General features: G+C 40.9%; 3 protein-coding genes across 8 annotated transcripts; 1 reads left to right on the top strand and 2 right to left on the bottom strand.

Moving 5' to 3' along the window:
* Positions 1-19: 19 nt before the first annotated feature.
* ankrd10a (ankyrin repeat domain 10a) lies at positions 20-3,299 on the bottom strand. Of its 2 annotated transcripts, none has more exons than XM_037241491.1 (6): positions 3,045-3,299; positions 2,198-2,350; positions 1,665-1,756; positions 1,229-1,437; positions 1,082-1,141; positions 20-884 (listed from the first exon to the last, which is right to left on the bottom strand). In XM_037241491.1, exons 1-6 carry the CDS (start codon positions 3,228-3,230, stop codon positions 532-534), a joined length of 1,053 nt encoding a protein of 350 aa, XP_037097386.1. In that variant the 5' UTR covers positions 3,231-3,299; the 3' UTR covers positions 20-531. The 2 variants fall into 2 exon arrangements, with proteins under 2 accessions (XP_037097386.1, XP_037097394.1); XM_037241499.1 differs by having other exon boundaries at positions 20-881.
* On the top strand, positions 2,821-7,711 carry LOC119116260 (heat shock transcription factor 2 binding protein). Of its 5 annotated transcripts, none has more exons than XM_037241521.1 (10): positions 2,821-2,874; positions 3,588-3,691; positions 3,919-4,054; positions 4,464-4,567; positions 5,153-5,302; positions 5,626-5,770; positions 5,866-5,983; positions 6,458-6,561; positions 7,080-7,279; positions 7,422-7,711. In XM_037241521.1, the coding sequence occupies exons 2-10, from the start codon at positions 3,644-3,646 to the stop codon at positions 7,449-7,451; spliced, it is 1,035 nt and encodes a 344-aa protein (XP_037097416.1). In that variant the 5' UTR covers positions 2,821-2,874; positions 3,588-3,643; the 3' UTR covers positions 7,452-7,711. The 5 variants fall into 5 exon arrangements, with proteins under 5 accessions (XP_037097416.1, XP_037097435.1, XP_037097407.1 ...); XM_037241540.1 differs by lacking the exon at positions 2,821-2,874 and adding an exon at positions 3,416-3,490 and having other exon boundaries at positions 7,080-7,267; XM_037241512.1 differs by lacking the exon at positions 2,821-2,874 and adding an exon at positions 3,416-3,490.
* Positions 7,712-7,796: 85 nt separating this feature from the next.
* cryaa (crystallin, alpha A) lies at positions 7,797-10,933 on the bottom strand. Its single transcript, XM_037245827.1, has 4 exons — positions 10,789-10,933; positions 8,680-9,061; positions 8,479-8,601; positions 7,797-8,417 (listed from the first exon to the last, which is right to left on the bottom strand). The coding sequence occupies exons 2-4, from the start codon at positions 9,046-9,048 to the stop codon at positions 8,208-8,210; spliced, it is 702 nt and encodes a 233-aa protein (XP_037101722.1). The 5' UTR covers positions 9,049-9,061; positions 10,789-10,933; the 3' UTR covers positions 7,797-8,207.
* Between the last annotated feature and the right edge of the window lie 5,571 nt (positions 10,934-16,504).

Here is a 16,504-nt window from a genome sequence, read left to right as displayed (position 1 = left end):
TGAACACTTGATACACATGTATTTTTTTGAAAATTTTACTAAATGTATTTTTGATTGTCAGAAATGGTGTGAATATTGAGAAGCAAGTTACAAAAAGGTATACAGTACATCACAATTTAAAGGTAACTAAAGAATGCACAGCGGATCCCGGTCAAAGTCAGACGAACCAATACATTTCTTGCCCCAACATCAAATAAGGGGATGAAAAAGAGAAATACAGGCATCCCTGCTGCTTGTAGCAAAAACAGTTGCACGGTTATGGACTTCAAGTAACATCAGGATGCCGCAGATTACAAAGATAACCCTGTATTTCTTTTCTCTCTGATGTAAATACTAACTAGATTTATAAATGATTAATACTCTGACTCAATAAAGGTTTGGAAACTGTTATATACAACCCAGAGTCAGATGAAGCACCAAGAGGACATTCCCAAAATGTGTCCCAAAAAAGTGAGATCATCATGAACAAATTTCATGTGACAATTTGGGGAACCGAGACAGCCTGTGAGAAAATATAAAAATGCCTTTGATTTAGAATCTGTCGTGGGACAGATGCATGACACCTTCCATATTTTGAAAAGACTTCTGTTCATAGTGGTTTCTGTCAGACAACTCCTCCGCTGTGTCCCCAAAGCCATGATAATGTCCATAAAGTAGGAATTCGCCCCAATCAGCTTTTAGTAGACTCTCTGATTCTGGTCGATGGGGCATGCAGCCGTTGGGACTTCCAGTCAGATGCAGTGAGCCGCACATATCAGGTGAGTTGCGCTGATCGGATGACGAACTTCCCTGCTGCCAAGACAGCCGTGTGGAAACTTCATCACAGTCGGGAATGCTTTTCATCGGTTCGTCATCAACAGGAGAGGGTGGATGAACGCTGTCTGCTGGAGAGGGGGGAAAAAAGTGTCAACCAATTCACATGAAGTACAAAACTTCACTACTTTGAACAACAGATATTTGAAGTCAAATGGACCAACGCGTCGACAGATTATGCTCATGGACATATTTTCTTTTGCCTAATTTTTCTGTGTGCAATCCTAGCTGCATCATACACTACAACCTGCATTTGTGGTCAACTCACCTCCACAGTTGGATTCCATCCTGTCCTCAAGCTCAGAATGCTGCATCTGTGGTAACACTTCTGCAATGCAACAGACACCGTCCGAGTTTACGGGACAAATTCAAGTCCACCTATGCTGCTCTTGATCGCAAAGGGAGTCATTGTTACCTCTCCTTGCCTTCTTCATTTGACCATTCTCAAAAGCAGATTGCAGCCTTTTCCTACACAGCAGACCGGGATCTTTCTTCTCCCCGTTGCCATGGAGCTCACCGAGCTGCAACAGGTGCTCCTGCAAGTTGGCTATGAAGCGGAGGCAGTCATCAGAGCCGTGAGTGCGCGCGAGGTCAGCTGCGGTTTGGCCACTGGTGTTCCTTAAGCTGTACAATGAGAAAAGGCAAGTGAATGCAAAGAAAAATTCCATTAGGTCATCTGTACAGTATTGAGTGTGTAAAAAAAAAAACACTTTACAGTCGAGTTTCATTTACATTAGGTTTCAATTATGAGCAGCCTTTAGCGTCATAGATCGAGTTCAACCTGTAGGGTTCCATTGTCTATGCAGACTCAAGCTGCGCTAGTCCTGAGTTCTGCTTCGAGTTATACTTACTGTAGTTTGGCACCTGCTATCAGCAGAACTTGGATACACTCCATGGAGGCTGCTCTGGCAGCTTTATGGATGGGAGCCTCACCTAACAAATCCTGAAAACACAGATGCAAGATGGAAATCTTAATCCCCTGCATAAATTGCGCATGAACAAAGAAAAAACAATACTTACTACACTTAATGAACATGTGAATTTTCTGTTCATAGCTCCACTTAAAAGGGGAAGTCAAGTCAAAAATCTTTACAATATGTTCTATGCACCCCCACTAGTCTAAACTCAATATTTTGATTAATATTGCATCTGTGGAATATGAATCAAGCAGAAAAATATACCTGTTTTCTATCCAAGAGGGCTGCCATTTTACCTAGTTCTGCAACTTCCTGTTGACTGAAAATGACATCACAGCCCTGGGGGCTCAGGTAATATTAATTCTCATTTTATTTTTATTTGACTTCCCCTTCAAGCTGCTTTCAAATGACTCCCCACAATAATGAGTACTAATTTTGTTTACGTTTACAATATGATCACCACTCACCTGCCGGTTGACATCTGCACCAGCCTGCAACAGCCACAAAACACAGCGAGTATGCCCCCCAAGTGCAGCGGTGTGTATTGGGGTATGGTTGAAGCGAGTGGACACCATGTTCACGTTGCAACCCATTTGCACCAGGCGCATGACACACTCCAACTATATGAAACCAGGAAATCATTCAAATTAGATGCAGAGATTTTTTTTTTTTATTAGCAATAAAGGGGATTTCCTTAAAATGATGTCAAATCTGTTTCTTATAGTCTTGCATGTTTGTTGTTAAAACCAAAAACATAATTGTCAAACTCATTTTTTTATGGGCCATATTGTAGTTAAAGCTCAGAGGACCATTATGATTGTGTAGTCACCATAACCAGGTCATCATATTATTACATATGCACTACCAATTTATTTTTAGTGCATATTAATTTTTGCATAATTTTAAAATCACAAATCAAGTAAAATAGGATGCCATTGTCCTGTTACTACATCAACATAAACAGACACACTTCCTGTACAGCTTGGCGCCTTAGCTACTATTGGCTCCGTGGGGTTCCTCCGCAACCAATCAAAGAGCTCTAAGCATTTTTTTTCTTCAAATTTTCCGCCTTACAACTTTATTGCACATACAAACTTGCTCGCTAGTCGCGTTCGACGCTCACATAAGAAAACAGCTTAACTTAGTACGTATTCGACCTGTTCGCCCTCAAACTACTAACACGTAATAATCGACGAGGCACATAAAGTCGAGAGTCAATTTGAACGTAATACTTTTTACTATCGTGGCATGCATGAAAAAGCCGACAAAACACACGAATGTCCTCCTTCTACGGACTCTGAAGGTAAACCGCACCTGTCCACAGTGAGCAGCCCAGTGAATGGGGGTCCAACCGTAGCAGGAGTCCTCGGTTGTTAGATGAATGTGATGCTGGTTCAGTGACAGCAAAGCTCCAACATCTCCATCACGACAAGCGCGGTGGATGGGGAACATGCCCGTGAGCGCCTCATCGGCGCTTGAAAAGTCTCGTTCAATAGACATTAGGAAAAGTCTGAAAGCTCTCCGAGGATTTTCCTGGACTCACGGAGCCGTCTAAACACGTTTCAAATTAATTCAAACACAAAGGAAGTCGAGATAAGCTTTCGACTCTGTTGGAAATTAGCAAAACCCGAACTGGAATTGTTTACAGACTGGTTTAGTTAATGAGAGTCGGTTGGAAGGAAGACCCGGAAACGAAAAAAGCACGACGTCAATTTATCAGGTGTATGGGATACAAATCTGTATTTATTCTTTGTGGTAAGGTACGATGCTTTTTGTTGTTGTTGAGGGAGTGGTCATGTATTAATGAGTTTTCAAACAATAAAAATAATTTACTCATGTGCCGCCTTTCCATTGCAGGAATCGTTATATTTGGATTAACGGAAGAATAACGTTGAAAGTAAAACTAGCATAGCATGTCATCATTCGGTGTGCCACCGCCTCTCTTGCCTGATGGCGCTAAGGTTTGTCATGAATCAGACTAAATATAATTGTATCAGTCAACTTCGTCAAAGTATAAATGAGAATAGTTTGGATGAGGAGAAAGTTGGTAATTATATGCATGGTAAATTTGCAAATTCCTAATCCTAGTCCTGTAAGTATACCAAAAGTATTTTCCTGTGAGCTTTCTGTGTTTGACTGTGTTTGTACTTTTTTTTGACACCGCCTTTGTTTATTGTTTTCACCTCAGGATGGTTTTGTTCGAGTGCGGAAAAGAGACCTGGAAAGGTTACGCACACAGGTCATGCAGTTAAGGGAGTTCCTGCCTCGAGTAGTGAACAGTGATTTGATTGACATGCTACACAAAATTAGAGTAACAAAAGCAGGTAAGCCATGATGATCTACTTTTTAGAATTATCCATCAGTGTACAGTGCATCCCCACAAGGATGAGATGTAAAAATAATTGACAAGAGGCAAGCTTTGTGATTGATAGGTTTTGCCCATGCTGATAGGCTCCTTCCATCCATATGATCCTAAACCCGAGAAGTAGTGCAAAACAGGGTTGAATTATTTCAATGTCAATACTTTTTCCCACATTTTTATTTGGTGGTGGCCCAAGAGATTTCGCTCATTTAAAATGAGTGACTTGGCTCAATAAAGGTTGGGAAACAGATGTGGCTGTGCTATGTTTAATATGAGTATTTCTATCTTGATAACCCTACTGTTTCCTTGCTTCTTCATTTATTGTGTCAATTATACTTACTATTTTGGAATATGTGTGTGTCGGTGACTAGTGAAAGAGCAACAAGCACAGGAACGGGAGCTTTTACAGCAAGAGTGTCTTCATCTTCAGTCCAGACTGGAGGCACTACAAATTGAATGTCACAGGGAAAGAGAGGTGAGACCTAAAGGAGGAGGCAATTTTTAAACGACAGTTTTAATAACAAATACAATTTCAGCATCATGAGATCCAATAGCACTCATGTCAACTATTTTGCTTTTACAAACGTAACAATGTTTGAATGTGTTTCAGAAGGGTGTTCATGTAATGATATTTTTATGGTGGTGTAATTTTTTCACAGGTTTGTTTTACAGTCTCAGCATGCAGTGCAGTTTTATACCATTGCAAACTACAACCACAGTAAATAGTCATTCAAGTGGGGAATGGAGACCACGAAATTATAGGCCTTGCACAGATGAAAGAGAATTTATTGTATTATTGTTAAAAAAGTATTTTAGATGTATTTGATTCCTAGAACCTAATTCATATATTCAACAGCATAAACTTGTTATGATTTTTTTTCTTTTTTAATACACACAAATTTTAACGCTACAGTTGACCCTTTCAGTATTTTGAATCATCTAATTATTTTAAAGCTGGAAGTACAGTAAGTGTCATTACATATAGGTCAACTGCTTCTATAATCTGTTTGGTAACGGTGTGATTTGCTCTGCGTGTGTTTTGTGTCTATTATACGTTCAGGAAAAATTGATGTTGTGTGAGAAGCTCTGGCAGAGTGGAACCGAGTTGCAGCAGCAGGCCGACTACTGCTTCAGTCTTGGTTCTGTAGTCTGCAGCCTGTTGTGGAACTGCTCTGCAACTGAAGACACAGTTAAACAGTGGCTAGCTGATGTGAGACTTGTCTTTGTGTGTTACTATGATGTTATGCATTGAACCCCCGCTATTCACGGAGAATAGGGACAGGTCTTTAACTTTTGTTTAATTTGTGTTGCTAATTGAGTTCATTAGCCCATCCAAGAAAATGATCAGTGCAACAAAACATGCGTGTGTGTCTTTCTTAAGACTGCAAATTTTGGCTTCAATCAAAGAAAAATGCTAAATTGAGTTGTTTGCTCAGGCCTGAAATTGGGTTAAAAAAAATTGCAAGTTTGTGGGAGCTCACTGAACTATATACCTTTTGTGTAACCGATGTGTGATTGATTCTTGTGGAGTAGGGAAGCCTGCCGGCTTTTCTAGCGGTGGCCACTCAGACTCTGGGGAGCTTCATGAAGACTCTGGATGAGAACGTGACGAGTCAATCCGAGGACTGTAACACCCAAGAGTATCAGTTTATTTTGGCGCTAACTGGAACCATTACCAGTAAGAAGCAGTCATACACACGTGTTTTGAAGGGGAAAAAACTCAGTTCGTGAAACTTAACATGCTGTATCTGCTCTTTTCTTCCTACCAATCAGACATAGCAGCTGTAACCAGTGGGCGGGACTTCTTGTCCATCTCAGCACATGATCTGTTGGACATGCTGATGAAACTGTTAGAGCTAATGAAGCCTGATGTATTCCCTAAACTGAAAGTGTACGTATGCAGACTAGTATTGTGTGATGTAATGGAAGAGGTGCAAATCATCCTGAACAGATACTGATAGAATTCTTGCTCATTATCAACATTTGCTGTAGGGAAGAGATATTCAGATTCATCAGTTGAATTGATTTCTTGGCGGCAAATTATTTTGGGTGAGATTTTGCACCAACAACATGGCTGCAAGGAGAGAGGAGCTAATTTACGAATGGCGTCAGTTTTACACTTGAATTCCCACTAAGAAACAGATGACAAGGGTGGAATCATTTTCAAATGATGTCTATAATTTTAGAACGTGCCACCCGGGTTCATGACAATGTCACAATTAAGTGTACACGTTTAGTTCCTTGAGTTAATTTACATAAATACAAACATAAGTAAATGTTTTTAAGGGGGAGCCTGCTTGATTCTCAGCATTTAACAAAGTGTGTTGTGCTTGTTTTGGTGCTTATTGCTGGTCTTTTGCCTCAGGTTGATGCTAATGGCTCTTTATAATGCCAGTATCAGTGTCAAGGGACTCAAGTACATGATTGAGAACTCAGCACTTCTGCCTCTTATTCGGACTCTGCTTGAAGGTATGCCCCTTAATGTGATAACAAGATGATGTCAAATGCGCGAAATAAAACCATGCAATTTAAGTTGACAACTTGCAGCGCTAGCTCTTGTCCGATGTTTGATTCATTTCATCATTGGATGTGGTGTTTCATGTAACATGTAGAGCCACTAGATGGCGCTGTTGTCAATGTGAACTGAACGAATGGTTCATGTATATCGCCAAACATCTATCCATTTTGCTACTGCTTATCCTCACTCAAGTGGAGTTTGTGTCAGCAGACTTTGGCCAAAGGGTGGAATGATTTTTTTATTTTAATGTACCGTTCGTACACACACATTCTCCCCTTTGGCCATGATAATAATCCATTATCCATGTTTTGGGAACGTAAGCCGATGCTGAAGAAAACTCAGAAAAGGATGGTGATATGCCACACAGTGATGTTCCAATGTTTTGTAATCTCGTGGAATTTAAAGGAGTGATAAAAAAATTATGTGAAACCTTCATCTTGTGCTTTACATATATTTGTCTCTGGAACAGACAAATCCTGGGAAGTGTGCTTTCACGGTCTGCGTCTGCTGCAGTCAGTGCTGTTGGAAAATATAGCGGAGTCTCACCTAGGTGCCAATCTGCTTGATTCAGACCTCCAGGCCCGAATTAGCACTTTTACGTCTAGTGTTCAGCCTAGCTTGAGACTATTGGCTCAGCAAACCTTGGCGGACCTCCAGGTACTCATGCAGGTAACACAGAATTGGGTGCAATTTATGGCAGGTGATGGGTTATTGTAAAGATGACTGGGTTCAAAGCATAGTTTGGTCTGGTCATAGTTATTAACAACCTTACAGTAAATTCATGTGAACCAAAACATTTGTGTGTTTCCAGGTTCAAGGATGTAAACAGAACAAACGGTGACATGCCTTTCAGTGTTTTTGTCCTGTTTTCCTGTTTGCTTTTCCCTTGTTTTGTTCTGGTTGGGGAAGAGTCATGGTACAGAGGATTTACCACAACAGTTAAATGAGCCCGTGTGCGTGTGTGCGTGCGCATATGTACGTATATACACATTTACATATGTGTATAAAAAACTATTTAAAGAATTGAAACTGACATGTTTGGGTGTATGGTGTTATTTTGTAAACATCTATGTATGTCATGTCAGAGTTGTGTGCAAGAAAATTAAAGAGGAAGTTTGCCTTTTCTTATTTCATTGCAGTGAATTTACGGAAATACTTGAGGGCAATCGATGACACAGGAGTAGCCTTCTGTTAATTTTGCAGCTTTATTATGTTTTTTCTTTCGCATGGACTTCTCAGTATCGAGGTATCCAATGAACAAGGCATAGACTAAAAGACAGGATATATTGGAGACATGAGTAGAAGGTTCAAAAGGTCTGAGCTGGACTGAAAGCAGTCGGGGCGTTAAGAACTATGTAGAAATCTGTGACAAAATGTGTATGACATTACCTGTGAGCCAAACAATCACGAGGACCTCAATTTCAGCATCCTCATAGGGACCTTTTTCTTATCTTAGTGATGAGTGTGCTAAGAATCATCTGGAGAGGAAAGACTGAAGCAAGAAGGACCCATGTGTCCTCTATTGGGGGAAAGAGGAAGAATAAGTGGAAGATTTGTGGCTGCCATCCCATTTGGTCGACGCCCACCACTCGAGCCTTTAGGAAGAGGCGGCGGCGTTGGGCTTGTCATCACGAGTGACAGGAATGTTGCGCTCGCTACGGCCGGATTCGTTCCCTCCGCTGACCTTTGGCCCGGTCAGTGTGAGCAGGCCGTCAGCAGAGAGGGTACAGGTGATGGCGGATTGGTCCACGCTGGATGGGAGGCGGTAGCGGCGGTGGAACTCACGGGAGATGTATCCATGGTCATCCTGGAAGACCAAGCCAATTTGCAGACTACTACTACTACCAAAAAAAATGGTTGCGACTCACCTGTCTTTCTCCATGCTTGCCTTGGATCTCCACGTAGTCGTCACTGATCTTCACACTCAGCTCATCGGGAGAAAAGTGCTTGACGTCCAGGTAGACCGTGAACTTTTCCCTGTCAGACCTCACCTGGGCAATATATTAGAGATAGTATAAACGTAAATGCAATCGAGCCTGACAAATGTACACTTCCAATTTGTTTTTTACCTCTGACATTCCAGAGTTAGAAGAATCCAAAAAGTTACGGAACAGTGACTGTCTGTAATAGGGGCTGATAGTGGACGCAGCGTAGGGGAAGAGGTCGTAATCGAACATGCCCTCGCCAAAGAACTGGTCGAAGAGTCGAGCTGGGTAAATGGAGCCCAGGGCGCGTCTGAACCAGGGGTGCTGGATGGCAATATCCATAATGACTGCGGAGAGGTTCGGGTCTGGTACAGCTTGGCTTGACTCGGGTGATTGAATGTGGCAGCTCAGCTTAGGCTCCCGTAGGTGAAGTGAAGAGAGCGACCAAAGAATGATGTTGAAAACAGCGAGGAGATGAGAGTGACTCGGGTGTTTTCTGCCCAACGGCCGCATCCTCTTTATATACCTAAGAACCAGAAAGAGGGGCTTTAGCCACGATCCCTCTGGAATGGCATTATGTCATGTTGCATTTAGCACACTCAGCAGAATTTGAGTTGAGGATGGGCAGTCTGGGGGTGGGGATTGGTGGGTTTCAGGGTACGGGGACTGGCGTGACTCAGTACCACCTACACGCCAGACACCAGGGGCTGCCAATAAAAACTGTTCCCCGTGTGGAAGGCATGGCCAATACAATACAGCCAGGAAGCAATGTGCAGCGCCGTATTGTTCCGTACGGGTGCCTGGGCCAAGTGGAGATTTAGACACATAGTTGGAGAGGGGAAGAAAAGGTTCAGTGAAGATGAAGTTACTTTTTTAAGTACTTCATTTCATATTTCGCGTTGGGTCCTCACATGTTCCTCATTCCAAATTTGCCATCGTACAAATTTGCCTTTCCATCACACCTAATCTAATTGGTCGCTTGTTTTGTTTCTTTGCCCTGTGTTGCCTTGGTCCGTACTTTTGATTTTTTCTTTCAAACGCCATTGGTTAGACATTTCTGACATTTTAATTGAGTAAAATAGGTTTTGCCGTGATTGGTTGTGACCTGAGACCTGGCAACTGTAAATTACATTACATTGGCAGATGTAATTTTCAGTCGACAGAAAGTGGCAAAATGGCTGCCCTCTGAGATGGATAAAAACAGCTGAATTTTGATGCTGTAGAGCAAACATTTGAGATATGAGTGTTCTGTGGTGGCAGTGAAAATAATTTAGTTTGACAGATAATGAGCAATTCTTCAAAAAGAGGCTTCAAGCTGTTTGGTCACTCTTAGTTGAATTTTACTATCAAAGTAAACATATAAACTAGGGAATGGCAGAGCCCCGCCCAACACCAGCCTTATTTCAAGGTATCAGGTCGACACAATGGTGGCCGCATTCCGTCTCCATTCCATTTCGTGGACATAAAAAAATGTATTGGTAGCACATGCTTTAGCACCTGCAATGCCTTCAATGGGAACGTTGCCACCACCAACGTCATAGAGATGTCATGCTGCTACTTAACACGGTAGTTGCAGCGCTTGTGCTTTAATGACAAGATAATAGCTTGCTGAAATGTCTTGTCACCGTGGGATAGTGGGAAAGTAATTTCGATTTCTTTGTGTCTTGGCATGTGAAGACATTGACAATAATAGAATAGAATAGAGCATGGAGCAGCGATAGAAGCGGACTTTGACTTTGACTTTATAGAAAATGACTCACTAGTGTTCCTATAAGCTTTATTTTCGATTCACCCGATTACAGTGTGAAAACCTTCGATCTCTCTGCAAACACTTTCACAATTGGTGTGGGGTGTTGTCTAGACCTGTACAAGACATTCAGGTTTGGTTGCTACGTAATATTCTCACCAATCAGTCTTGTGTTTATTTTTTATTTTTTATTTGCTTAATTGCAGTTTAGCACTGAGTACATGACTAAACTTCTCAAAGGGAAATGAGAGTGTGGTTGACCTGTTGGTCTTTGTCATTCTCAATCATTTTTTTCTTCTTGCAGTTCCGTGACGTAGAAATAACCCTATTGATATAAAAGTCAACTGTCCCCATAGTCAAAACCTTACCATGCAGGAAACCTTTTTCATTTGTCTCCTGTGAGTTCGAGTATAAAATGATACGAACAAAAGCACGCAGGATGACAATAGACCAAGCAAACTGAAGTGAGCTCTTGTTTGACATCAGAGTCATTTATGCATGCTTACTCGCTTCAAGGAGGATATCCAATGGAGCGTCCTCATCTTTCTCAACTGGCATGAATGGACAACTTCCCATTTTGTCTCTGAAAACCCAATTCATTGAAAATTTCCAAGCATCAAATGCAACACTGAATGCAATCCAACAGCAAACATATTTGCCTCAAGTGGCTGAGTCAATGCTTTGCTTTCTTAAACCACCAGGTTAATTGGTAACTTACTGCTGAAATCATTTGATGTGTTTCTGCAATGGATAACATAGTGAATGTAGGTATTTTCAATTAAAATTTTAATGATGTGAAATTAAAATTAGCATTACTCCACGGAAAAAGAAACGCCACTTGAATGTTATCCTTGTTAGATTTTCAGCCTATGAAAGAGTATGAAAAGAGCAATTCAGTTTGCAAATTCCACATTCCTATTCAAAATTGTTAAATGTCAACATCTCTGTGCTATTAAATGAGTCCATACTAAAGCATCTTAGCAAACTCAACTAAAAAAGACCACAAATCTTAACATTCAGTTTTGACAAAATGTATGACATCTAAAAAAAAAAAAAAAGGAGAGGGGTGGGGATGTTATTTCCCATGCCTGCTTCACCACTAGTGGCATTAGGCTAATCCTGCAGGGGCTTTGGCCTGCTAACACTGGGGCTTAGTTGCTCCATATAGTCATGGGCCAAGAGCAACCGAGCCGCTCAGCCGCATCTGTTGTAGGCTAGGCTGCTAGAGGTTGTCCGAAGTTCGGGATCGGCGAGCTGCTGCCGACCGGACACAGACGTCGATTAGACTGGCTCCAGATCGCCAGAGTCAGCACTCTGGCTTTTTAATCAATGGCACAGACAAAGACTGTCTGTGTGTTCAAACGAGCTGTTTTGGCCTTCTGGCTGCGTGAACATGCTCTTATTCAGTCATTATGAGTTTGATGCGGAGCCACATGGCACCGGGAAGGATCAGAGAGAGCACCTTTGTAATAATATTGCATTTTTGTTTGAAGGTTCCTGCAAAGGCTCCGAAGAAACACTGTACAATGAAACAGTAAAAGCAAAGTATAAAATCGATGTGAAAACAAGACTAGAGGGAGTATGAATGAAAATATTTGAAATTTGGCTTTAAAGAGGAAAATAGAGTCTGTGTTGCACAGATCAGGTGCTATTCAAGTCCTACAGCAGGGGAGCTGAGTGACTGAATGCCGGAATCGAATTCTGCGCCTCTGAACTGTGAGGCAGACGTGCTAACCTAACAGGTAGCCAGTGGTGGGATATTATTTCCTTGATGACTCGAGCAGCATGGATTTTGGACTAATTGTAAGCAATCACAGCAAGGGAGATATTGAGGGGTGAATTTAGTTTTTTTCTTAAGAAATGAAAATGTCCATGAAAAAGGAATACAAATCTCTTTTCTTAGATCATCAACGGTCTGTTTGTTTGATGATCTTAAACATTAAAGAGGGAAAATGGTCATGTGCGGTTTTTTTTGTTCATTTGGTTTTCTCTGGCTTCTTTGTTGTTGTCTGTTCATTGTTTATTGTGCTCGTTGCTCCTGTCAGTAGTCAGTCTTGTCTCAATGGTTGTTGTTTGAATCTTGTTTCCTGATTCTCACTGCTTTATATTGTGACTTGTTTGCTTACTTTTAAGAAATAAATTAACCCATCTTGTGGCACTCCTTGCCACCCCACTTCCTTGGGTTAACCATTTACTTAATTAATTGCAAATTTTGACAGAAATTAAGAAAATCCTATCCATTGATTAGTTGCTAGTATAAACTAGTCCAAGCAGCTTGTCGTGATTATTATTGCTTTTTCCTTACCATCTTCTGTTTTTCTAATTTGGAACCCTAAATGCATCATTAAATGAATTATATATTTTTGGGCCAATTACGATCAAGGCAGTTATGTGAACACTCGGGACTAATTATAGCCCACAAATACTTTTTTTTTTAAAAAATACTCTTTTTAGGTATATGACTTTCATTTATGAGGCGTTGCTTTCTATTTTGGCGATGACATGAATAACGTGAATGGGCAAGGTCCGGGTTTTGGATGAGCGGCCGCCATCTGCTGGAGAAATATCAAATTACAACAAGCGCGATTTTAACCGGTGTCAACTCATCTCAGAATTCACAATTATTCCAAGGTTTTTGAAGACTGCACTAAAAATCATGATTCAAATTGTTTGCTGGCTCTTGGTTGTGCATTGTATAATGAAATGACAGTAGATATATATTATCCATCCATTTTTTTGCGTGTGTAATCTGTACTGTAGTTGTCATAATATGCCAAAATTGTCTCATTCCCCATTATTATGATGGACCTGGCTGGATATCAAATATCCAAGAAATGCTCAAATTGCTTTATGGAAAGCTGCATCAAGTGTACTACAGGACTAGTTGAGGGCTACTGATGTTACCAGGGCAGCACAATGTGAAAAAAAAACACGAGTTAGTTGTCTATAGTGCTCTAATTTAAAACAAGATGAACCTAAAAGCTTCACGTCCTTGAATATAGCTACTAGTGCATGATGACACTTGTCTACGAGTTCGGGCTTGCTAGTACAGCACAGTTGTTTACTCGTAGTTTATTTGTAAAAAGCAATTTATTTGTCATAAGTGGAAATTGTGGGGGGTTGAAATCGAAATGTCGTAGGTAACCTGGAGAGAAAGAGAGAAAGGCAAATGGAGAGAGAGATAAGAGAGACTATTTCCTGCAACATTACGCGTGACGTCACAGTAGATACAGAGTGGAAGTCGACGCAAAACATCAGTGTATTGTCGTGCGCTTCATTGAACGCGTGTCCTTGGCTTGACACTTTGACATGGCACTGTCGCTCGTGCACGATGTGAGGAAACAATTTTAAGACAAAAACAACAACTTGTAAAAACAAACTAAAAGAAAAACGCTAAAAAAAAAAGAAGAAGAAGCTATTGAGAGGCAAGTGTCTTGCGTCACCGCAGAGGAGCGAACAAGCGGCAGGCACCCTTGGCTTGGAAATGTTGAGGGGCTCACTGAGGGACTCCGCGTCCGCTGTGCCTCCCGTGGCGGAGCGGCCCGAGCTGGAAGACAAGTCAGCAGATGAGGACGACGTGTTCGACGACGAGGAATCCGGCAGCTGCCGCCGCCGTGTGAGTCTGTGTGCGTGTTTGTGCGTGCGTGCGCGCGTGTGTGAGGTGTTTTTTCTGTCTTTTATGGGCGTGTGTGGTCACCCCTTCTTTTGTCCTGTTTATGTTTTTTTTTTATCCCTCTCCCGATTTTTTTGTCCAAGCACTTTTTGAGTATGTTGTCATTGTTTTCATCCATTCATCCAGTTTCCGGATCGCTTCTTACGAGGGGCTCGCCCGAAATTTTGATTTCGGAGCTCTCTTTCTGCCAATAATATGGCATTAATACAGTATGAACATGTTGCAGCGCTTTGAGTGTACAACAGAGCCAGGTCTAGGCAGGGGCAAGAGGGGGGCCCTGCCCCCTCAAATAAATGTGGTTCCCCCTCAAACTAAATCTCCCAAAATATATTATATTTCATATATTTTTATTAAATCATGCCTCTCTCCTCCGCTCCACTTCTTAATGTCTGAACGTCTTGCTTGCCTCCTCAAATATAAAACATATATACAGTAATCCCTCGCTATATCGCGGTTCGATTATCGCGGCTACAGTACATCGTGGATTTTTTTCAAAAAAATAAATAACATTCAAAATAAACCTTCTGAATTGAGGAATTATGGCACAAACATTGTCCACACGCAAGCAGAAGGCAGGGTGTCCACACAATTGCAGTACATACACTTGTACCGTTTTATAAAAAAAAGTTGGTTTAATAATAAGAGTTCTAAAAACATATTTACAGTATTGTACCTTGTTATAATTTTTTTTATAATAATAAAAGAGTTCTAAGAACATATTTATGGTATGTACACTTGTACTTTGTAATAAAAAAGTTGTTATAATAATAAGAGTTCAAAAAACATTTAAATGTAGCAATAAGTTGGAGGAGTGAGTAAGTAAAAGATCTATTACTTTAGAATTATTACTTGAGCATAACCTATTACTGCCTGTTAAAAATGTTAAGTTAGCGGATAAAAAGAGAACTAGATTGTTCTGTTGCACTTTGTCTACGCTAGAATATTGAGAACTAGCTTGTTCTGATTTTAATGTTGTTGTTTTTGTACATTCTGAAATCAGTAAAGCTGAACTGGTTTTAAATTGTATCCAATGTAAAAAGATATATAGTTTATTTTGAGTTTTTTTTTTTATCGGTATAGGTTTATTTCCAGAAAAGCCATTGTTATATCAAAATACCATGTCGAAATCACCTTTATCGTATTGAAGTGTATCCTTCAAAAAAACGATATCGTGTCAAATGCTTAGGCCCTTTATCAATACGTATAAAAAAAAAATATCATTAGACCCCTAATATTGAATGTGTGTGTGTTGCACTAATTACTGGTACGAGTATCTGTACCTTAATATATGTACCGGTTATGCCCACCTTTTACCTGAAGTCAACTCGGGTAGGCTATGGCATCTCGGATAAGTGATACAGAAAATGAATGAGTGGATGGATCTGAAACCCACATCCCAACTGGAATCTTCTTACTGGAAGGCAGCTGGAGAGAAAAAGACCGTGACACCATTTCTAAGATATGACACAGCGCACTATCACGATTCACCAGACTGGAACGGTCCATCAGAGAAAAAAAAGAAAAGAAAGTTGCGACAAGTGAGCCCTACAAATCTACTGGCCTTGCTACAATGGGAACTGGGTTTAAAGGCGTCACAGACTGTATATTGTACTTTATTAGTATTCATTTTATTAAAAGAACATGACACAGCATAATTCTGAGGAAGAAGTGGGTTACCTCAAAGCGAGGAAAAAATGAGTGTGTGTCTATTTTTAGAAGCTGCCTCGCCCATTTCACTGACGGTACTGAGTCTAATTTGCTTGTGTACATTTTGGCAACAGACACTACATGCCATGCTTCACTATCTCCTCCACAGGTGCAGATGAATTTATTGATATACTTGTTGCAAAGCACGATACAGTCTACTGTACTTATTGTATTTGTACAGCTTGGTGGTGACCCGATGTAACCCGGAAGGGCTTTTTGTGTCTTTATGAACGGTCATGTGCATTTTTGATCGGCTGTTACATCTGTGATGTTGCGACTCCGTGCACCAGCAATACAAAATTTGAATCTCCACAAAACTAGTAACAGACCATCGACCATTCATTAAAACCAACAGCTGAACGCCACCCACTGCACGAGAGTTCAGTCGAATGCATCGCTCAGTGTGTAGCGGCCAACAGAGCATTTGGACCTTCTTTGTGGAATTCAAGAATTTCAAAACATCTTATTTATTGTTTTAGATGCCAGGACTGGAGGAAGAGGAGGAGAAGGGATCCTGGAGATCAGCCTCTCAGATGGAAAGCGAATTTATGCAGTTGAATTTCAAGAAGCAGGTGTCTTACAGGTAAGGAAGTGGTTTCAAGCAAAAGAGAAAGTGGAATGTGCTTATCTACTAACCTGTCAAACCTGAAAGTGATGACATTATTCCTCTCTGTGTCCTGCTTGTGTTTTTGTGTGGGCTGGGATTACCCAACGATAAACCTCCGCTGATATATTCATTCGTTCAATATTCTAAATATATCTCAAGGTGTTTATGTAACAGTCACAATCATGAAAAGCAAAGGATGATTGCAGTAAATGGAAGAGGGAATTTGCCCCCAATA

Source organism: Syngnathus acus, chromosome 2 (genome assembly GCF_901709675.1).
Source record: "Syngnathus acus chromosome 2, fSynAcu1.2, whole genome shotgun sequence".
Taxonomy (NCBI): domain Eukaryota; kingdom Metazoa; phylum Chordata; class Actinopteri; order Syngnathiformes; family Syngnathidae; genus Syngnathus; species Syngnathus acus.
This window is presented reverse-complemented; position numbering and strand designations above follow the sequence as displayed.

Coding starts and splice junctions, on each gene's coding strand:
- ankrd10a (XM_037241491.1), bottom strand. CDS start 3,230: ATGTCTATTGAACGAGACTTTTCAAGCGCCGATGAGGCGCTCACGGGC. Junction 2,351..3,044: donor GGGCTGCTCACTGTGGACAG/GTGCGGTTTACC, acceptor GGTTTCATATAG/TTGGAGTGTGTCATGCGCCT. Junction 1,757..2,197: donor GTGCAGATGTCAACCGGCAG/GTGAGTGGTGAT, acceptor CTGTGTTTTCAG/GATTTGTTAGGTGAGGCTCC.
- cryaa (XM_037245827.1), bottom strand. CDS start 9,048: ATGCGGCCGTTGGGCAGAAAACACCCGAGTCACTCTCATCTCCTCGCT. Junction 8,602..8,679: donor CTAACTCTGGAATGTCAGAG/GTAAAAAACAAA, acceptor TATATTGCCCAG/GTGAGGTCTGACAGGGAAAA. Junction 8,418..8,478: donor GCAAGCATGGAGAAAGACAG/GTGAGTCGCAAC, acceptor TTGGTCTTCCAG/GATGACCATGGATACATCTC.
- LOC119116260 (XM_037241521.1), top strand. CDS start 3,644: ATGTCATCATTCGGTGTGCCACCGCCTCTCTTGCCTGATGGCGCTAAG. Junction 3,692..3,918: donor TCTTGCCTGATGGCGCTAAG/GTTTGTCATGAA, acceptor TTTTCACCTCAG/GATGGTTTTGTTCGAGTGCG. Junction 4,568..5,152: donor AATGTCACAGGGAAAGAGAG/GTGAGACCTAAA, acceptor TTATACGTTCAG/GAAAAATTGATGTTGTGTGA.